The sequence below is a fragment of the Monoraphidium neglectum genome (genome assembly GCF_000611645.1).
Source record: "Monoraphidium neglectum strain SAG 48.87 unplaced genomic scaffold scaffold00107, whole genome shotgun sequence".
NCBI classification, from domain to species: domain Eukaryota; kingdom Viridiplantae; phylum Chlorophyta; class Chlorophyceae; order Sphaeropleales; family Selenastraceae; genus Monoraphidium; species Monoraphidium neglectum.
The window spans coordinates 3309-22196 of NW_014013521.1; the positions used below are offsets into that span (position 1 = coordinate 3309).

The window sequence follows — 18888 nt, forward strand, 5'->3', positions numbered from 1 at the left end:
TGTATTTGGGGATGGGGATGGGGATGGGGATGGGGATGGGGATGGGGATGGGGAAATGGGTGTTAGAGGGCCCTGGAGCCGGGTACATGAAACGGGTACCAGTGGGTGGCAGGTTTGCATCTGGTTGGCGAGGAGCAGTGATGAAGAGACAACGCGGGACGTCAGCCGTGCGCCACGCGTCCCCTCCTGCCCTGCAACGGGCCGTTGCGTGCCGGCCCGCCGCACCTGCCACGACCAGGTCCCTCATCAGCACGTGCGTCTCCACGCCCCGCATGCTGAGCACCCCGAAGTCCCAGGCCAACCACGAGGAAAAGTTCTTGAGGCTGGTGCAGGGGGCACCCTCGAGGTTGTCCGCAAGGACCAGCGACACCAGGCTACTGTGGGCGCTGTTGCCCTCAAACACCTGCGCGCGCCGCGGCCGGCCGGGGGCGCCGGGCGTCGCCGCGGCGGCCGCCAGCGAGGCCGAGGGCGTGGCCGCGGGGCAGGCGTCGCCGGCGACGCGGAAGCCGATGCGGTGGCTGCCAGCGGCGACGTTGCCGCGGAGGGTGTTGTTGAGGGCGGCGGCGTCCAGGAGCTCGAAGGTGGCGGGCAGCTGCTGATCGAAGCTTGATTTTCCTGCAGGGTGTGGTTTGTGGTCGACAACACAAAGGACGCAATGAGCCCCTTGCCTGCAAATTGTCCTGCTCACACCACGGGGCTGCCCACCCATCTTGTGTCTTGCCGCAAGCGACCACCCCCTCTTCTGTGGACTGCCCTCAGGCTGGCAGCTTCGCGCAGACCGACTGCCCACCTGCCATGTCCTTAGACGTGCCCATTGCCAGGTTGTTGAGCAGCACGTTGTTGGGGCCGGCAATCACCACGGTGCTGCAGGTGGTTGCAGGCAAATTGTGAACCTCAGGCAAGAGTCGCGACATGCCTTGGTCACTTGTAAGGCAGAGAGAGGGTCACACCAGCCACAAACGGTTGCCCTCTAGACACAAGACCACGACACTACAGCAGCAGCTCAAGCAATGCAGCGCGCAAAACTACAAGCTTCTGCACACCTGACATCATAGCTCTCGTGGAAGACGCTGCCCTCGACCAGCACGCTGGCCGCAGACTCCAGCGGCGGCGGCCGCGCGCTTCCGCTGGCCGCCAGCAGCCGCAGCGACGCGTCCTGCCCCCGGAAGGTGGCGACGCCCGACAGGTAGCTGCCGCCCGCCGCCGAGCTGCTGGCGTTCGAGCCGCCGCTCGACCCAGCCGTCGCGTTTGCGAGCCTGCGACTCACCGGGTTGGCGGGTGGGTTTGGCATGTTAGACAGGGGCTGAAACGGTCAAAATGGGGGGTCATGCAAGCAGTGATGGAGCGCTGTCCCAGCCGTTAGAGTCGCTGTTGGTCCCAGAGGCTGCAGCGCTGGTGCGTCGGCAACTGTCCCTTGGAATGCAGGCGCCCGTTCACCCTTGGAACTGCCAGCAGGCGCGCTGGAGGCCTGACTGGCCGCAGTAGCGGGAGGCCACCTGGGACACCCTCACAGTGGTCCCAGTGCCTGCGCACCAAAAAAGCAGACGGCAGACTACGTAATTGAATGGGAGCCTTGACCCAGCATACTCATGCGATTGTGGCTTGGGGGCCCGCTGCAGGCAGGCACATGCAAGCACGGTGCACACTGCGTCGCTCCTGCAACCCGGCCGCCCACCTGCCGCCAGCACGACCGGGCCAAATCTTGAGCCCCCGACCGCTGCAACAGACGCGGGGTCCTGCTCAGCGGGCACCACCAAGATGTTGCTGTCCAGCAGCGCCACCTCAGCGCGCATGTCCAGGTGATACGGGCTGCCGGGGTAGCTGTGCGATTGGCACACGCCAACGGGGGGAAGAGGGAAACTTGCACACGGCCTGATCGGCAAAACAAGGGCTTAGGTCCCGTCAACAACGTGAACCCGTTTCGATGTGTGATGCACCGCGTGCTGGCAACACGTTGTGGGGGCGCTGATCCGGAAATTCCCTGGGGCGACGCTCCATTGGCTGTGCGTTGGTGCTGGCAAGGCAGGCCCACCTGGCGGTCCTTGCGCCGTGATCCCAGGACAGGGGGGCGTCCAGCGCGAGCCTCGTCGTGTTCTCGGCGCCAGTCCCGCTTGCGGGGACTTCTGTCACGCCTGTCAACAGCCCAATCAGCCCGGTGTTGGTTGAAGAGCCGACGATCCGGCTCGCATACGGGGGCAGCAGGTATGCGAGCCAGGTGCCAGTGCGCAGCTTATTTTGGCCTGCTTGCGCCCTCGCTGACACAGCCGACGAAACTTGAGGAAGAGTGCTGGTCTCTGCGGCTCACCCGTAATCTTCCTGGTCTCTGCTTGGTCGGGGTTAAAGGTGGTGCTAGTGACGACCACGGTCTGCCCCACCGCCCACCCCAGGGCCGCCCCGGAGATGCTGAGCGACGCCGAGCCGGCGGCCGCGGGGGCGGCCAGGCGCGTCCAGCGGCGCGAGACGCGGGCGCCGTGGAGGGACAGCGTGCCGCCGTTGATCACCGCGAGCACCTGGCAGCGGTTTGCGGCCACAGAGTGGGGTGGGGACAGGAATTTGCAGCCGTGATGCTTCGGTGCAGAGGGTGGCCAATCAGGGTTTGCAGGCCTGAGAGGCAAGCATCCCGTAAGAAGCAGCAGGGGCCAACTTTGCCTCACAGACTTGAATTGGTCAATGTAGCATACCCCTCTGCATGGATGCCTGAGGGCCGGGGCACCAGCAGCAGGAAATTTGCCTGAATCCACAAGTTGCGCTCACCTTGGACCCCAGGACCAGATCGTTGCTTATTGCCAGCCCCCTGGTCTGCCTGTCGCCGGCCAGCTTGATGGTGGCACGCGTGGGGTGGGGCGCCTCAGGGCTGCCCGCCTCCAAGCGGCCGGTGCCCTGCACATCGGGATGCGATTGCGACGCCGGCAAGTTGCAAGAGGTGCTGCCGCTGAGTCATCAATCTCAGCCCGTTCTTAGGGCAAAGAGGCCAAGCACTGAAACTGCGAGCAAATCGCCAAGCGCATTGCGCTGGCGGCGCGTCGCTCGCCCACCTGCACGACGATGTATGTGGCCGTGAGATTGACGTCCGCCGCCGACGAGAAGCTTGCGTTGCCCTCAATAAGCAGCAGCCCCAATGGCGGCGGCGACGCGTCGATCACGAGGTTCCAGCCAAAGGGGATGGACACGTTGGCGCCAGGCGCGGGGCCGTTGGTGGCGGCGTGCGGCGTGCCGAGCCAAGTGACGGGGTCTGACCAGAACAGGGTCCCGGCGCTGTGGGAAGGTTCGTTTGAGGGGGGTGGTGAAGGGGCGCATGTTTGAGCACAGGGCTGTGTACCCTGCAAGACACAGCGGGGTCGAGCCCCTTTCGAAGGCTGGCTGGACCAGCCTAAGCCTGCAATCCGCGTCGCTTGTGGTTGCTGTGTGTTCCAGCGAGTGCGTGGCGGCTTAGCGCTGGTGTTTCATGGGCCCAAACCCACCGGTAGTCTGCCTGGCCGCTGCCCATGAGAGGGCATCCAGTCTCAGGGCATGCCCGTGGGACGAGCTCAAGGTAGCTGTCTTGGTCTCCAGCAACAAAAAGCTGTGATTTCAAGAACAGTTTTAAGAACAGGCCAAAGTCATTGTGGGACAGGAGTCATCAGGCATGCGGACATGTGTGCTAAATGCAGCAGCCATGCTTGCTGTGACTGCTGCATGCAGCCAAGCGCTGCGGCGAGCACGCACGGTCTTCCTGTCGTGCGTCACGATGACTCGCATCATATGGTGGCGCATACAGCTGCAACCCAGGGTGGGGATGGTGGCTTGCGCCAATATCCCTGCCTCACACGCGCACCTCTGCCACCGTGGCGTCGTATGTGGCATTGCCGTACCACCACCCAAGGGGCGCGAGGGTGCGGTTGTAGTACGTGGACCCATGGCGTGCGGCGCTGAGGTTTGCCACTGGGTCGACAGGGGCGCCCAGCAGTGAGGGGGTGTTGTTGACATTCATGTGATGGTATATCTGAGGGTTTGAAAAGGGTGGGGGGAAGGTTAAGTGACAAGGCCCAGTTGCTTTGGGGGTGAGTGGTATGTGCACACGGGTTTGAGCGGGCATTCCAAGCTGAAACCTCACATGAGGCCGGAGATGCAGAGCAAGCAGCGGGCGCGTCATCCGCCGGTGCATGTGGCAAGCGGGCAGCTCTTCACCTGCGGCCACTTGACCAGCATCTTGAGCCACCCGCCAGCAGTCGTCATGATGTCCGGCTTTTGCAGCCGCAGGCGGGTGGGATTGAGCTCGAAGGGGGCCGCCCAGTGGAGCCAGTAGCGCCTGATTAGCGGAGCCGCATCAGCGCAAGGGTGGTGTAAATGCAGACGCTCATAGGCTGTATCGCAAGCAGCCTCCAGCTATGTGCATGGATCAGGCGGTGCCAAGCCCCCCCTTGGCCGAGACAAGGTCTTCTTAGTGCTGCAGCCCTCACCCCTTGGTGGCGGCCGTGAACTGGTACCCCTGCTCATTGTATTCCGTAAAGTGCACCGTGCTGGTGCGGTTGGCGTCACTGGTCACCAGCAGGTCCCTGGGGCAAGGCATTCGCGCAGCGCACGAGTGAGTCGACAGCAGGCGCGCTGGGAACGCGAGAAGCAGTGATGCATGAGGCGCGGCCGGCTGGGCGAGTCGCATATGGACTGCCAGAACAAGGTTTGATGCTGGAACGACATGCACACGCAGGCATATTTAGGCTGGCCTGCAACCGCCACAGAACTCCAAGACGAACCTGAACTTAAGCTCTGGAGGCGCATGATTGTTGAGCATGATGCGCCGGAACGACAGCTGGGGGCTGCACACTGCGCCCTTGCCCTGCACGTGAGTGAGTGGGGGAACAAGCGGCAGCCGCTTCAAGGGCGGCAGTGGGGGGCGGGGGGGAGGCAGTGGCAGCTTTGGAAGCTGCGGCGGCAGCACGTCTTGCAAACAGCTGCAATGTAGGCACACTCCTGAGCTCGTCAAACAATGTATTAGAGTGTTGGATCCGCGCTGAAGCCTCGCAGCATCCCCAGCCATCCTGCATGGCTTCAGTTGGGGCAATTCATTTGATAACAGGCTGATTTTGATACCAAACAAATGACGCATGACCTCACCGCCCCCAGGTAAACGCAGTCCCTGTCGCCAAACATGCCGTTCTCCACATCGGAATGGAAGCTGGCGCCCGGGGCCGGCAGGGTCCACCCGTGGTAAGAAGCATTTGGGAGGAGCGCCCCCGCCGGCAGCGTGGCTGGCGTCAGCAGGGTGCCGTCAGTGTCCACGTAAACGCCCTTGGGGGGGGGGACATGGTAATGTCGGATCGAGGCACGGGGCACAGGCCAGGGGTTCTCAGAGGGCGGCGGGGTTCAGGAGCAGTGCGTTGCTGAGTTTATGGGAGGAGTCAACGCAATCCATTGGGAGTTTGAGATGCGATGGAATACTGGTACGTGAACCACAGAGTCGGCCAGCCACGTGACTCACCTGGTGGCCATAGCTCCAGTCTGCCAGGCGGGGCGGCACGGCTGCTGACTGCAGGAACTTGATGCCAGACAGCAGTGTCGTGGCACCGCCCTTTGGAGGACGGGAGGTAGCAGACACGGAAGGTTTGCGACGGCTGGATGTTGCAGCAAAGATGCGTGGTTGCTGCTGCACGAGCCTGGGTGCCCGCTGCACGTGCTGGCTACAACCCTGCAGGCGTGCCACCTCTTCACCTGGTACGTCTTGCACTTAGCGCATGCCTCCAGGGCCTGGAATTGTGGGCCGGCCTCCTCAGATGTGAAGCCAACAAAGGTGACGTTGATCTGTGCAGGGGGTTTGCATGTGATGTGGTGTGACGCATTGGTCCTGAGTGAGTTGCTTGCTCTGGTGCAGGACCACGCTTGAGGCTCCCGGCACGAAAACAGCACCTCTTGTGACGTCCCCCCTTTGAACCCAGGGCTTACTGCGCTCAATTGGGCGCTGTGCTTGGGATCTCCCATGGGAGGGCTCTGCGTCAGTAGGCCCCGCACGCCGCGGCTGCTGGGCCAGGCGCCCGCGCTGCCAGCGCGACCGACGGACGTGCGCGTGACAATGAGCGCGTTGCGCACGCCTGTGGTTGGCACAGTCGGGGCCAGCAGGTGATATCACACCAGCGCAGGGAGTGGAGACAGTCAGTTTGCTGAGATGCAAGGACCGCACCAAAAGGGAGAGGTACAGCGACATGCAACGCCACGGTTCTAGCTGTACATAAGGACCAACACACGGCTCAGCAAAACACGCTGCCTTCATCATGACGCACCTGCCATGGCAATGGGCGGTATACTACCGTTGCGCGGCCTGTCGTCCAAGATCCAGGCAAACTCGACGCCACCGCCATGATCTTTGCCATTCACAAGGTGCGCTTTGGGGCCACCGCCGCAGTCGGCAGCCGTCAGGTTGGAAAAGACTACTAGGCCCACCTGCAGTGATGCCGTACATGCATTGTGAGCAATGAACAGAAATAAGTTCTTCAATCAACTGGGTCTTTTTCCAAAATATGTTCTTTTGTATAAAGTAGGGCATTCTGATTGTAGGCCTACCAGCCCAAGCATCTGATGTGATGCGTGCAGCTGCCAGCATCAAATCTTGCCGGTCGCACAGGGCTCGGATTTTATCAAGCCCTCGTGAGTGCTGATTGCCTGTTGCTGGTTGCAGGTCGACCCCTCATGTGCACAAGGATATCCTTCCAATGCACAAGCATACACAATGCTGTACAAACCATGCGTATGCACCTGGGTGGCGATTGCGCACTTCATCCCATTCTTGTATGTAATCAGCCCTTTGAAATCAGCCGTGACCTGCAAGACACAGCAGAATGTATGGTGATGACAGGAGTGCAAGCTTATACGATCGGTGACGAATTTCTAACCTCCTGCACGCAGTGATGTCACGCCTTTGATAAAAGGCGAGCCCTCCCCGTGAGATGGTCTTTCGCAGGGACCCTGTAATCATGCACCTGATCGAACCGATTGTTGTTGCAGGGGTCCAGGCGGGGGTAGTACTCAGGGTGCACTCTCAGGCCGTAAAACATGTTGCTGTGTGCCGTGTTGGCCGAGTGCTCCCCCAGCGCGTGAACTTGGGGCAAGAGGTTGTGGTGGCAGAGGTGCCCTCCGGATTGCTGAGGAGCCGGTACCAGAAACCGTAGCCGTCGGAGCCTGCGTGGTTTTGGTGAAGTTGTGTGGGTGGACCAGGCAAGGTATTCGTGGGTAAGAATGAGGCACTGTGGCTGTGTCATGTAACTCGCATCAGGGCCATATGGCCATCCGACATGGAATCAGCATTTGTGCGGGGGCACACGTGTGACCCCTGCACCTGCCGCCGCGTTTCCTCGGACGGTATTATTGGGGTTGGTGATCCAGAACGTGGCGGGCGTTGTGTCTGTGTTGAGTCCTGAGTTCGTCCGCCTGGATATCAGGCAGGGGTGGGAGTGGCAGGTGCAGAAAGCGTGATACTGAGTAAGCACAGCCATCTAGCCTTGACAGCGCACGCTATACACCAAAATACATGCGGAAGAGCTGGGCACGCGTGCTCTACTGCCTGCGCCCCCGTGCACCTTGTCATCATTCCAAGGTTGCCCTCGATCACATTGCCGGTTTCGATGCCGTCCTCCAGGAAGTAAGCGTGCCCAAAGTTGTTGAAAGCCACGTTGCCTGACAGCAGGACCCTTTGCAGGTAGTGGACATGCACATGAGGTAAAATAGAGGCTGGGTCAATCACTGGACAACAGCTCCATGGAGAGACAAACGGCAACCCCGTCATCCATTCAGTGGCCAGTTGCGTGGAGAAGCTCGCAGATGTCTGAACTTTGCCCCAAACGATGCAGCAGGCTGACCCAGGTGCGATACATGTAAGCCTGGCCTGTGTGTGAGAGTGTGCATGTGTGTAAGAGGAGGCTTGCCTGTGTGTGCCGTGAATGGTGATGGCCCTCTGGAACGTGGTGTGAATGGTGCAACCCTTCACGTAGGAAGAGAAGGCCGTGTCGTTGTGCATGTGGAAGTGAATGGGATCTGCGATGCAGTAGCGGTTGGGTGGTAAAACCAAGCCATGTGGAGGACTTTGGACGGGCTTGGCATCCACCCTACCGTTTTGCGCCGCAAGATGGGAGGGCTGGTGCAAGCATGCGCAGACCCAAGCAACTGTGCGCCACCGTCTGATGCGCCCGTGCATCTATGAGCTCTGAAGCACTCACATCTCCCAAGCCTGCGAGCAGAGCAAAGGAAGGGTGCGGCGCAAGTGACCATTGGCAGCCGCAAGGACAGGCGTTACGAAACCAGCGTCCATCCCCTGGACAACAGCAGACACAACTTCATCCCGGCATCAAGAAGAATATACTCATGTGTGCAAGCAATGAATGAAGCAGCGGCAGCGTCAGGCAGCCCTGCCCTGCCGACCTGAAGGCCTGTCCAACCAGAGTGAGCTCCACGTGGTCCAGGCGCGCCGTGGCCCTGGGCGCACCCATCGGGCTGCTGACCAAGATCTGAAAGGAGAGCGCACCAGTGAGCGTGAAGAAAAAGCAGCACGCTTGAACGTGAATGTTTGGTTCAAAAGGTGACATATCGCGTTTGTCATCAAATTTTGAGTGGGAGGGCATTGAGTCTATCTTTGATGGGTCTGGTGCTCCCTGTACCTTCCTCTCCGACCCTCCATCGTCATTGCTGAGCGGGCGGCGAGCGCAGCACACAGCCACCTTACCCCCGCCGCACCCGCCAACCCCAGCTCACGTGTGCGCCGTACATAGTGTCCGCACTGGAGGGGTCCCCCATCACACGGACGCTGCGGTTGAGCACCGCCACCTCCGCCCTCATGTCCAGGACGTGGCCGCGGTCGTCGCCGGCAAAGGTGAGGCGCTCCCCCAGGTGCGTGAAGCGCAGGGGCGCCGACAGGCCCAGGCGGGTGACGGCGGAGCTGGGGGAATGCGGGAGGAGGCGACGAGGCGGGTGAGGCCGCAGGTAACAGGTATGGGTTGCAGGCTGCATGACCGAGCGAGCGTGGCGCGGCCATGTGGGTCGAGCTACGTACCAGGGCGCCACTCACCCACTCACCTATCTGAACCGCCCACAGATCCATGCTGCGAGATGCTTTTGAATGGAATCACCGCCCCACACACAGGGCGTATTCATGTGCACACACAACGGCTTGAACTCACTCGCCGGTGCCCTCCTGGGTGATAATTGTGACGAGGGCGTCATCCACCTCCTCTGGGTAGAACCCGCTCGCGGCGATGACCACGCGGTCACCTTTAAGGGGGTTCAGATTCAAGCAAATGTGTAGGTGCAGGTCGGATGGGGGTTAAGACGCCTCAGGTCGAGCAGACCGCACGCAGGGCAGAGCCGCCCGCCCGCTTGAAAGTACAAGCAGAGTGCTGCTGAGGGCCCGCTGGGCTGCCGCAGTCCGCACCTATGTCCCAGTTGACCGAGCCCTGCACCACGATCTCGGTGGCGCCCTCGGGGGCGGTGGCGTTGAGACGCGTCCAGGCCGGCAGCTTTGGGCGGCCCCTCAGGAACAGATTGCCGTCACGCACCGCTATGACCTTAAAAGGGCGTTGCGAGGTTTACAAGTAGGATCAAGATTGATACCAAGGGATAATGTGCGCCCAGGGGCTTTGCGGGGCGCAGGGAGGCTGCTAGCTTGATTTCCATGTGGCATCACACAAGACGCCCGGCCCGAGCACACAGGCCTTCCGATACGGTACATCCACCGCCCTTTGGGCGCCGGCCGCACCTTGGCCCCATACAGGGGGAGCTCTCGTGCGTCTGGCGGGCCGTGCAGGGTGATGGTTGCTCTCCCAGGGTAGGGCGCGGCCTCGGAGCCGGCGGTGAGGTTGCCGCCCTTCAGCAGAATGTAAGAGGCCTGAGGCGTTGTTAGGGCGGCAAGGAGATTCAGGGGGTGAGCGGATTTGGGGACACCCTCATGAAGCCTTGGCAGTTCGCATGGGTGTTCCAAGCATGCTGCTTGTGAAGTATTTGATCATATTTTTCAGGACATCTAGATTGCCATACATCACCTGTAAGTGTATCTCGTCTGTGGCCGTGTCGTCAAATTCGAGGCTGCCCTCCAAGACTACCGCGACCAGCACCGGCGGCGATACGTCCAAGACCACTCGAGTGCCTGCATGCGCGTGTGTGTGGGTCCTGTAAGTTGCCCCGCCAGAGCAGCAGGCTGCGAGAGGGCATGAGCTTTGTCCTTCGCCTTCGTTGGCTGCCTGCAACAAGCAGCAGCAGTGCATCGCTACAAGCACACAGGCACTCACCATTGACGGTCTCAAGAGCACGCACAGCCATTGCTGGTGCTCACCAGATGGAACCACAACGCTGTCGCCCTCTGAAGGCGGGTCGCCGCCGCCCCAGGTGCTGCGACGAGACCACAGGTCAATGTAGCGGTATGACACCTGGCCAAATTGGACCAAGGGCGGCAGGTTGGGCGTGACTGGCTCAGGACGATCGATTGCAAACGCCGGCACAGTGACCCATTTTGCCACAGCAGACATATACAAAAAAGGCCACAGAATTCCAATGGTGCACAGCAACATTTGTACATTTCTTTTGACGGGAAGGCAAGCAAAATGACTCCTCTGGGGCCATTGCACGGCGTCTTCTTGCCTGGTATGATGTGTTCGCTGCAGGGGTGACGCTTCCCGGAGCCAGCTCGTGCACGGCCTCCCCCCAGCCCTCAAACAGCACCCTGACCCTCAGCGCCACTAACGGCTTCGGAAGCCCAGGGTTGGCGGTCAAACACTCTATGGCAGTTGCGTTGACCAGCGTCGCGTTGCCGCACGGCAAGGCCCCAACCCAAATCGAGACGTTGCCGGACGATTGAGAGGGGAACGCGCCCGAGAGGGTGACACGCGTGCCCCCCTCGGTGCTACCGCGGTTAGGTGTGGCGGACCAGAGGCGCGGGGTGAGGGCCGGGTCGTAGGTAAAGTTCAGCAAGGGGAGCGCCTGCTCATCTGCACCCTGCGGCGAATAAATGGGAGGCCCGGGGCACACGGTGGTGGTAGAGGGCGATTTTGCGGATGAAACCAACTGCCAACCAGGTGCACGCGCCGCCAGCCTGCTCCCTTGCACCCAGCGAGGCAGCAACCCACGCAGCAGGCAGCCGCCGAGCCAGCCGGCTAGCGACGCTGCAGCTCACCAGCGTGGGGGTCACATACAGCGGTGCGCCGCCAAACGCTCCGGCGCTCGTCACGCAGGTCACGTTGGTGGGGGACGCCGCCACCACCACGCAAGGGCTGCCGCCAAAGCGCACCGCCACGTAGGCGGGGTTGCTGCTGAAGCCTGCATAGCAAGGGTGGAGGGTTTTGAGTGGAGGGTTTTGAGTTGTCCGCTTTCCAAATCTGCTTTGAGCTCTCGAGGGTCGCAGCAGCTCATTACAGTCAGGCAAGGAGGAGAGTGTGGACAACTCAGCTGGATCACCTGCGCCTGCAATTGTGACTGTTGTGCCGCCTGCGCCGCTGCCGGTGGCGGGTATCAGGCTTGTCACATTGAGCGGGACGCTCAGCACGGCCGCGCGCCAGCCGCAGCCCAGGACAGGCGCGCACACTGCGGTGGGTGCGACGGGTGGTGGTGCATTGCGGTTCATGAAGTCGGGATGGAAAGTTAGGATCACGCAGGTCAGCAGGCTGAGGTAAATATCAACATAGCATACAAAAGCGCCTGCACAATCCAAGCAGGCCAGCCCGCCGACAGTACGCACCCCATGCAGTGTAGTTTGCTGCCGGCAGGTCGACCGGCAGGTCACATTGCAGCACTTCCGAGTAGCTTGTAGCATTCAGGGTGCTGTTGAGCACGGTCGCTCCACCACACTTGAAAAGCGGCCCCGCGACCGCCGCGCCACCGCCACTTCCCGCCTGGAATGTGACGCCAGCTGTGCTCGCCGCCCCGGCCCCAGCCGGCGCCGCCCAGGGCGCTCCGCCCCCACCGCCTGCCGCCGCGCTGCCTGTGCCCTGCTGCACGCGCCACGACAGGGCAACGCGGCGGGTCCCGTTTGCGGTCGCCGTCGTGTTTGCTGCTGATACCACCGGCGCGTACGCTTTGTCAAGGGTGTAGGCGATGGTCCCGGCTCCCAGGGTAGTGTTGGTCGCAGGGTCAACGACTTTCAGCTGGATTGTCAGCTGAAACGTGGATGGTGTCGCCTTGGCAGTCGTCAGGCGCCCGACTGACACCACCGCCCATCCGGCCGCGCTCGCAGACACCAGGGCCACCGCCAGCGGCGCGCCCGCAGGCGTCGCACCCGAGATGGACGCGGCCGTGACGGCCGCGCCCGGCGCGGCGGGCGCCCCGCTCTCGTTCATCGGTGCGAGGCCGAAGCCCGTTATGTTGATGAGGGATCCCCCCCAGAAGCTGCCTCTTGCCGGCGCCAGCGACGCGAGCCGCACCGCGTGCGCGACCGGCAGCTCCCACGGCTGCGGCGCCGGCAGTAGCGCGGCCGCGGGCGCGGGCGGCATCATAGCAAAGCCGCGGCCTGCGACCAGCACACGCAGGACGCGTACACCAGCCGGCAGCGCGGGCAAGTCACATGTGACCAACCCTCTGCCGCTTCCGTCCACGTCGGCCGAGATCGCCGGGCAGGGGACGCCGCCCAAGGTTATTGAGTAGTCCGAGGTTGACGCGCTGAGGCGGGTGCCGTTGAGCGTCAGGTTGCCGCCAGATGTTATTGACGCCAGGCTGGTGCTGCCTTGCGGCGGCGCGGCCGACGAGAAGGCTGGCGTGAGGGGACTGGCATAAAAGTACATGCAGGCGCCTGCGAGAGGTTGAGGGTTGATCAAAGACATCGCTAAGCCAGCACGCGGGGATCACAGAGGCTGCGACGGAGCGGGAAGTGTCAGCGCCAGGGATTATTGCGGCAGGGGCCAGTCTGGCAGCAGGAGTCCATGATCAAGTGCGGGCAACCCAGCATGCAGGCTCAGCGCACCCGGTGGGTTGGTGTAGGCGGGCGCTTCCGAGGGGTCCAGCGGCGGGGCCGCTGGCGCGGCGCTGGCGTTGACCGTGGCGCTCTCGCAGTTCATTACAGCCGGGGCGCCGTTGACGCCGGCGGCGACGGGCTGGGCCTCGCCGGGGCGCGCCAGCAGCAGCGCGGAGGCAGGGATGGGCGTGAGGGCCTGCGAGTCGGTCACCGAGGGCGTTCGGTGCGGGAGGGAGAGCCGCTTTGGATACTTGCCTCAGCTGCTCAATAAAGTGTCATGCTTCCATCCACGTGCAGTGCGTCGCAATGCACGGATTGTTGCAGAGCAAGCCCCACCCTACCTCCCCTCCGCCTCACGCGCATCCAAGTGCCAGCGGCCCGAAGCAGCAGGGCAGGAGTTTCGTCCTCCCCTCCCCTTCAAGACAACTCACAGCGGTGGCGCTGCCCCCGTTCCAGTTCACAGCCAGCGAGGCCCAGTCAGTGACCTCCAGGTAGTGCACTTGAGCATTGTGGTACCCCACGTCAAGCAAGCTGGGGGAGGGGGCGCGCGGCGGGATGGGCGTGGCGGACTTTGGATGAGGGCGGACGACACAACCGTTTCTTTCCATGCTGCATGCTTGGGGCGACTGCCTGCCGACGCGGGCCCAGCTGTTCAAAGTCGCCACTTGGCCGAGACCGACATGCCCCAACATGGCTTGCCCACGCACATGGTGAAAGGGTTTGGGCCGGATGAGGTGCTGCCGGCCAGGCGGCCGTTTACGTACAGCGCCGCCAAGTCGTCCGCAATGAGCCGGAACGTGAAGTTGGCGGGGGCCGGGGCCACAAATGAGAAGGAGAAGCGCCCCGCCCAGAAGTCGCTCTGGCCGAGGTCGGGTGGGGGCAGGTAGCCCCAAGTGCCGCCGATGGACGTCTGGAGTGCAGTCGCGTCTGGTGGGGTGTGGTGAGGCGGCGGATGATTCGGCAGGGTGTTGCGGGGCGCGCTGCTGCTGCCGCGGTGGTGGCGTAGTGGCGTGCTGCCGGAGCCTTGGCAGCAAGGAATAGCCAGTTCAAACGCTTGCCTGCCTTCCACGCCAAAGCGCCCCTCCAGCAACACCCTTTGTCCTGCTGTGACGCCTTGTTCAAACTCACGAGGAAGGGTGTAGGCTCTGAGGTCGGGCAGGCTGTAGGTGCCAGACCCCAGCCGCCAGTACTCCGCCAGCACCAGCCCCGCCACGCCGGGCACCCTGCACCGCAGCTCCCCCGCGGCAACGGACCCGTTCACGACCTCGCACCGCCGGCCGCCCACGAGCACGACGTTGGCGGCCGGGCTGGTGGCGTTGAAGCCGGCGCCGGCCGCGCGGAGCGTCAGCTCGCCGCCGCCGGCGGCGCTGCCGGCATTGTTGAGGATGGCGCCCACGCCCGGCGCCGCGGTGTAGATGAGGGCGCCAGAGTCCGCGGTCGTGACCGAGAGTCCGCCCGGCTGGGATGCCGTGACTGTGTATCGTCCCGCCGGCAGCCCAGCTGGCAGCATGCAGCTGACGGCGGTGTCGTTAGCCGCAGTGACGTTGCACGGCCAGGCGGCGCCAAAGCTATCGGTCAAGGCGACAGCAGCAACGCCGCCCAGGCGGGCACCGAGCAGAGCAAGCGCACCCGCAGACGAGGCGCCCGCTGGACCAGAGGCAGGGGTTATCAAAGAAAGAGAAGGCGTTGCAGCCCACTCGTAAGCAAAAGAGCAGGGAGGGTAGGGCCGCGAGGCGGAGGAGCTGTTTGTCGCTGTGTCGTTGGACGGAAAGGTATCATTCGAGGCAGCAGCCAAGGTCGCGTTTGGCGCCGCGCAGCCGTTTGTGCGGGGGGCGCGATCGTCTGCCCAGCAGAAGAACTTGGACAAATCCGAGGTCAACAGGGGGTCACACAAAACGAGGGTGATCAGCCTGCCAGGACAGGATTTGGGTGGGTAAGGGGTGATGGGGATCAGATATGCAGAATATTTTGTCTTGAAAGCTACACGCACGTGGAGCCATAAATAGGCTCCTGATTAAGCTGCTGAGCAGATGAGACATATCTGCTTGGGCACTGCAATGCTCACATCACCGCCCTCCCTGCCTCACACACTCTTGCATGTACCAACACCGCCCCAGGCCGCTTGCCATCCAGCCCTGACTCACCCTGCCGCCGTCTGCCGGGGCGCGACCGCGCGAGCGGAGGGGTCGTCGGCGGTCGCGTCCGCGGCGACGTGGCGCCGAGTAGTGCATGCCAGGCTGTCGCCCTCTGGCGCAACCGCGACCACATCGCACAGTACGAGGCCGTTGGGGAAGGTGGTGCTGACGGGGACGCGGATGAAGGCGACCACGGTCGAGGCGTTTCCCGGGGGCGCGAAGCCAGAGCCTGTCGCGAGGCGTTGGGGAGTGTGTGCATTCGCTTAATGATCATGCACGCACCATTGGCAAGGCGGGAGCGGCTGGCTCCAGATGTATAGAAATGGGAACGCTGTGTCCGCCTGCACCGCGTGTGCCGGACAGAGGTCTCATGCAGGCCTCCGGCCCCCGCAACTGGCCGCGCTCACCTGTGATGTTGAGCATCGTGCCGCCCCCGATGCTGCCCGTGTTGGGCGTCACCCCCGTGACGGCAAACAACACTTTGATCGCGGGGCTCGGCAGCACGTACATCGTGCCACCAGGAACCTGGAGCGCCAGCAGGTAGCTTCCCTGGCCAAACTTTGACCCCACGCTGCACTCCACATAATCAGTGGTGTCGCCCCCGCCTCCGGCGGCCGGGCCGACACAGGGCACAGCGGCGGCGAGGGCGGCGGAGAGGGTGGCGTACGCTGTGGTCGGGTCGGCGGCAAACGCATCGGTGGAGAAAGAGGGCAGCAGGGAGACGCGCCAAGACGGTGCGTCCGACACATTGAGGCCCCCGCGGACGGTGAAGCGCACTGTGCCGCCTGCAAACGGGTAACGTGGTAGTGAGTTCAGCTGGCGTAACAAAGTTGAGCGTGCAAAACAAGGCGCTGAGGCAACGCTCTGCTGAGCGGCCCGCACTTAGCGCGGCTGTGTCAATATGCAGGATGACATTGAGGCTGCTTGCTGGGTGCACACGGCACACCTGAGAATGGCAGGCTGGGTGGTGAGGGCGCCAACAATAGGTCAATGCCGGGGCCCGCCTGCTGAACCATCAAAGACCGCTCCTGGACGCTGGCGTTTGAAGGCAGCGCCGCTGAAGAGCCGTCGGCGGCCACCACCTTGTTGACGGGTTGAGATTGGGCGCATGCAGCTGGGGTCGAACAAGCTGCACGTGCCTCTCCCAGCAGGCTAACTGCAGGCATTCAATCAAGATACGGCGGACGCACAAAGTGCTGATACTTTGTAAGCGCATGCGCCCACACTGCCTTTGATATGATCAGTTTGCAGGGGTTGCGGAGGGCTGGAGGCAACAAGTAGCAGGGGTGCTGATGAGTCATCGCACCTGAACATCAACTGTCGCAGACGTGTTGCCCTGCAGCAGACGCCTCCTGATCTGCTGCTGCTGCTGCTGCTGCTGCGTCAGAGCCCCGCCAGGGTACAGCACAACCAGCCGGCCGTCTCCACACGCCGCGACAGCGCAGAGGATGCCACCAACGCTGACCCGGTTGGCGCCGCAGAAAGTGGGGTCGAAGCCGCTGCCAGCGACCGTGAAGAGGGTGTAGCCGGTGTCATCCAGCGTGCGAGGTGCCGAGGATGACGCGTTGGGAGCTGAGGAGGTGGTGTTGGATCCAGCGCCAGGGTCTGGGCTTGCTGATGCATTTAATTGTCCTGTAACGTTGTCACCATTCCACAGGCTAAGCCAGGAGATGGAAAGGGTCAAAGCCTCGACCGCCAGGTCTCGATCCGAGGACGGAGAAACCGAGGCGCCGGCGCCAGCCCCCGCAGCGAAGCCAGCGTGGCCCTTGCCCAGGACCGTGACCGCCAGCTGCCGCCTGCCGGCGGGGAGCTTCGATGCGTCCACCTTGCATCGGAGCCGGAGGAGGGAGGGGTCGGCGCCGCCGGCGGGCGCAATTGTCGCGTTTGCACAAGGGCGGGAGCCCAGGGTGACCTCGTTCTGAGAGACGTTTGGGGCGAAGCCGTAGCCATCGATAATCATTTCCTGCAGGGCGGCAGGCGGAGGGTTGGGGTGTGCGAGTGAGACGTGCGTAGTCTGCAGGGCACTGCCCTTGCGCTGGCCTGGCCTAAGCAGCACGCAGGCATATCTGACGGCTGGGCGCCAGAGCGAGGGTGTAGCCTTGCCTTGCGGCCACTGCCATGCCGCATGCGCGTAATCAGCCGCAAGCACGAATTGGAGCTCCAACATGCAATTTCTTCAGTTCCAGCCCCCACCTGGTCTGTGTCAGCCGCGTCCAGGATCGTCGGCTGGAACGAGGTTATCAGGGGAGAAGCGTCTGAGGCGAACCTGAAAGAGCAGCCCGCCCCGCCGTCGTCCGCACACGCCGCGAGGATTCCGTCCACCTCGAGCTGGAGGCCGTCTGCTGACGCGGCCGGCAGCCGCAGCCACTCTGCCGTGACCGGGGCGATCAGGGCATCGGTGCTCGCGTTCACGAGGGCCGAGACGGAAATCTGGGGGAGGGTGCCGTTTGTGGGGTCGAACGACGCGACGCGCAGAAGCGGGAGGTCCGAGGAAGCCGGCGGGAAGGTGACGTCCCAGATGAGGGCGCTGTCTGTGCTGCCAGAGCGCGAGACGCGGACACCTTGGGGTGCGGAGGGGGTGGGCTTGGGAGTGAGCAGCACGTGGAACAAAGCGCGTGTCTCTCACACAAAGCGTGCTTTTTGCAAAGGAGCCACCATGTTGTCGCCTGGAAATGCATTAGCCCACACACACCGTCCACTGTTCTGCCCTGCACTTTTTGTATTTGAGTGAATGGCACCCTGCTCTGTGATGGTTTCCACCAATCCCATCCCGTGAGCCTGGATGCTCCAGCGACAGCAGGCACTGGGACGCTTTTGCTCAACAATGATAATCCTGATCCTGTCCCACCTGAGAGGCCTGGAAGCTTCTTGATTGCCTCCTCAGCCGTCGCCTCATCGTCTGTGATTCGCACAGTGACCAAATCACAGTACCCCGGGGCAGCCAGGGTGAAGCTACCATTCAACTGCCCCGACGGCCGCTGAGTCAGCACCACCTCCATGGTGGCTGCGTCAGGCGCGCCGGCATTCGCTCCAGGGGCCAGGTCGGGGCGAAGCAGGGCGCCGATTGGCAGGGGGTTGGGAGCGCCGCCGGTGGCGGCAGATGGGGCGGTGGGGTCTGGGGAAGCGGAGGGCAGCCAGCCGCTGCGCCAGGGGAAGGTGTAGCCGTAGGGGTACGATACCGTCCACCGAAAGCCGACTCGTGTGCCCAAGCGCACACTGTGCAAGCAGGAGGCAGCCGACAGCGGGGTCAGGAAACGAGGCGGCTCATGGGCGTGCTGGAAATCATGCACGGCGCATGGCCGGGCTGGCATTCGCAATCATCCACCAGTGCTCGTCAACTCACATGCTGGGGCCCTCGACCCCTGCAGCGCACCTGTCCCGCGCCACAGACGCGCCGTAGGGCCCTACCACCGCGGTCAGCGCTGCTGCGCTTGCGTTCCACGGCAGTTCACTGTAGTTGTACCGCTGCGGCGCCCCGCCCCCATTCGCACTTGGCCCCCCCTGCAACCAGAGCGCCCAGCGGCGCACGCGGGGGTCATAGCCGGTCACGGTGACGTTTGGCGTCACCGCGACCGCCGCCGCCGAGGTGTCGGCGCCGGGGGGCGGCACAAAAGGCGCGCTCGGCGGGTAGACAGGGTACGACGGGTACGTGGCAACGTAAGCGGACGTCGCGGCGGGCTTGCCGGCGGTCCTGTTCGCAGGGACCCAGACAGGGTTTGCGTATATGCAGGTGGCATTTACATCCGCTGGGGCCGGCGGGGCGGGCGGGGCGGGGATTGCTGCGAGGACTGCGGTGACGTTGAGGGCAGATACCTGGGGCGAGTGGGAGGAGAAGCGTGCGTGTGTGTTGTGTGTGTG

At 63.1% G+C, this 18888-nt stretch overlaps 2 protein-coding genes across 2 annotated transcripts in view; both read right to left on the minus strand.

Moving 5' to 3' along the window:
- Window positions 1-62: 62 nt before the first annotated feature.
- MNEG_1125 (hypothetical protein) lies at window positions 63-3487 on the minus strand (the record flags this gene model as incomplete). The annotated part of the gene is made up of 11 exons (XM_014050389.1): window positions 63-72; window positions 303-615; window positions 791-864; window positions 1044-1256; window positions 1438-1525; window positions 1676-1821; window positions 2033-2132; window positions 2306-2510; window positions 2755-2880; window positions 3036-3255; window positions 3462-3487. 11 exons carry the CDS (start codon window positions 3485-3487, stop codon window positions 63-65), a joined length of 1521 nt encoding a protein of 506 aa, XP_013905843.1.
- A 315-nt stretch (window positions 3488-3802) lies between these two features.
- MNEG_1126 (polycystic kidney and hepatic disease 1-like 1) overlaps window positions 3803-18888 on the minus strand; it is a gene marked incomplete at both ends in the record, with an annotated part of 17420 nt that continues 2334 nt past the window's right edge. The window contains 34 exons of the mRNA XM_014050390.1: window positions 3803-3982; window positions 4168-4288; window positions 4440-4535; window positions 4734-4816; window positions 5095-5268; window positions 5459-5548; window positions 5689-5778; window positions 5986-6065; window positions 6255-6414; window positions 6951-7069; window positions 7307-7398; window positions 7548-7658; window positions 8386-8471; window positions 8716-8899; window positions 9141-9231; window positions 9392-9524; window positions 9716-9844; window positions 9999-10102; window positions 10289-10382; window positions 10681-10947; window positions 11126-11268; window positions 11407-11532; window positions 11687-12733; window positions 12905-13091; window positions 13327-13426; window positions 13603-13822; window positions 14024-14805; window positions 15040-15259; window positions 15438-15815; window positions 15977-16112; window positions 16337-16993; window positions 17224-17591; window positions 17879-18246; window positions 18404-18721. Coding sequence (XP_013905844.1) covers window positions 3803-3982; window positions 4168-4288; window positions 4440-4535; window positions 4734-4816; window positions 5095-5268; window positions 5459-5548; window positions 5689-5778; window positions 5986-6065; window positions 6255-6414; window positions 6951-7069; window positions 7307-7398; window positions 7548-7658; window positions 8386-8471; window positions 8716-8899; window positions 9141-9231; window positions 9392-9524; window positions 9716-9844; window positions 9999-10102; window positions 10289-10382; window positions 10681-10947; window positions 11126-11268; window positions 11407-11532; window positions 11687-12733; window positions 12905-13091; window positions 13327-13426; window positions 13603-13822; window positions 14024-14805; window positions 15040-15259; window positions 15438-15815; window positions 15977-16112; window positions 16337-16993; window positions 17224-17591; window positions 17879-18246; window positions 18404-18721 — 7534 coding nt within the window. The remainder of the gene's footprint in view (window positions 3983-4167; window positions 4289-4439; window positions 4536-4733; window positions 4817-5094; window positions 5269-5458; window positions 5549-5688; window positions 5779-5985; window positions 6066-6254; window positions 6415-6950; window positions 7070-7306; window positions 7399-7547; window positions 7659-8385; window positions 8472-8715; window positions 8900-9140; window positions 9232-9391; window positions 9525-9715; window positions 9845-9998; window positions 10103-10288; window positions 10383-10680; window positions 10948-11125; window positions 11269-11406; window positions 11533-11686; window positions 12734-12904; window positions 13092-13326; window positions 13427-13602; window positions 13823-14023; window positions 14806-15039; window positions 15260-15437; window positions 15816-15976; window positions 16113-16336; window positions 16994-17223; window positions 17592-17878; window positions 18247-18403; window positions 18722-18888) is intronic.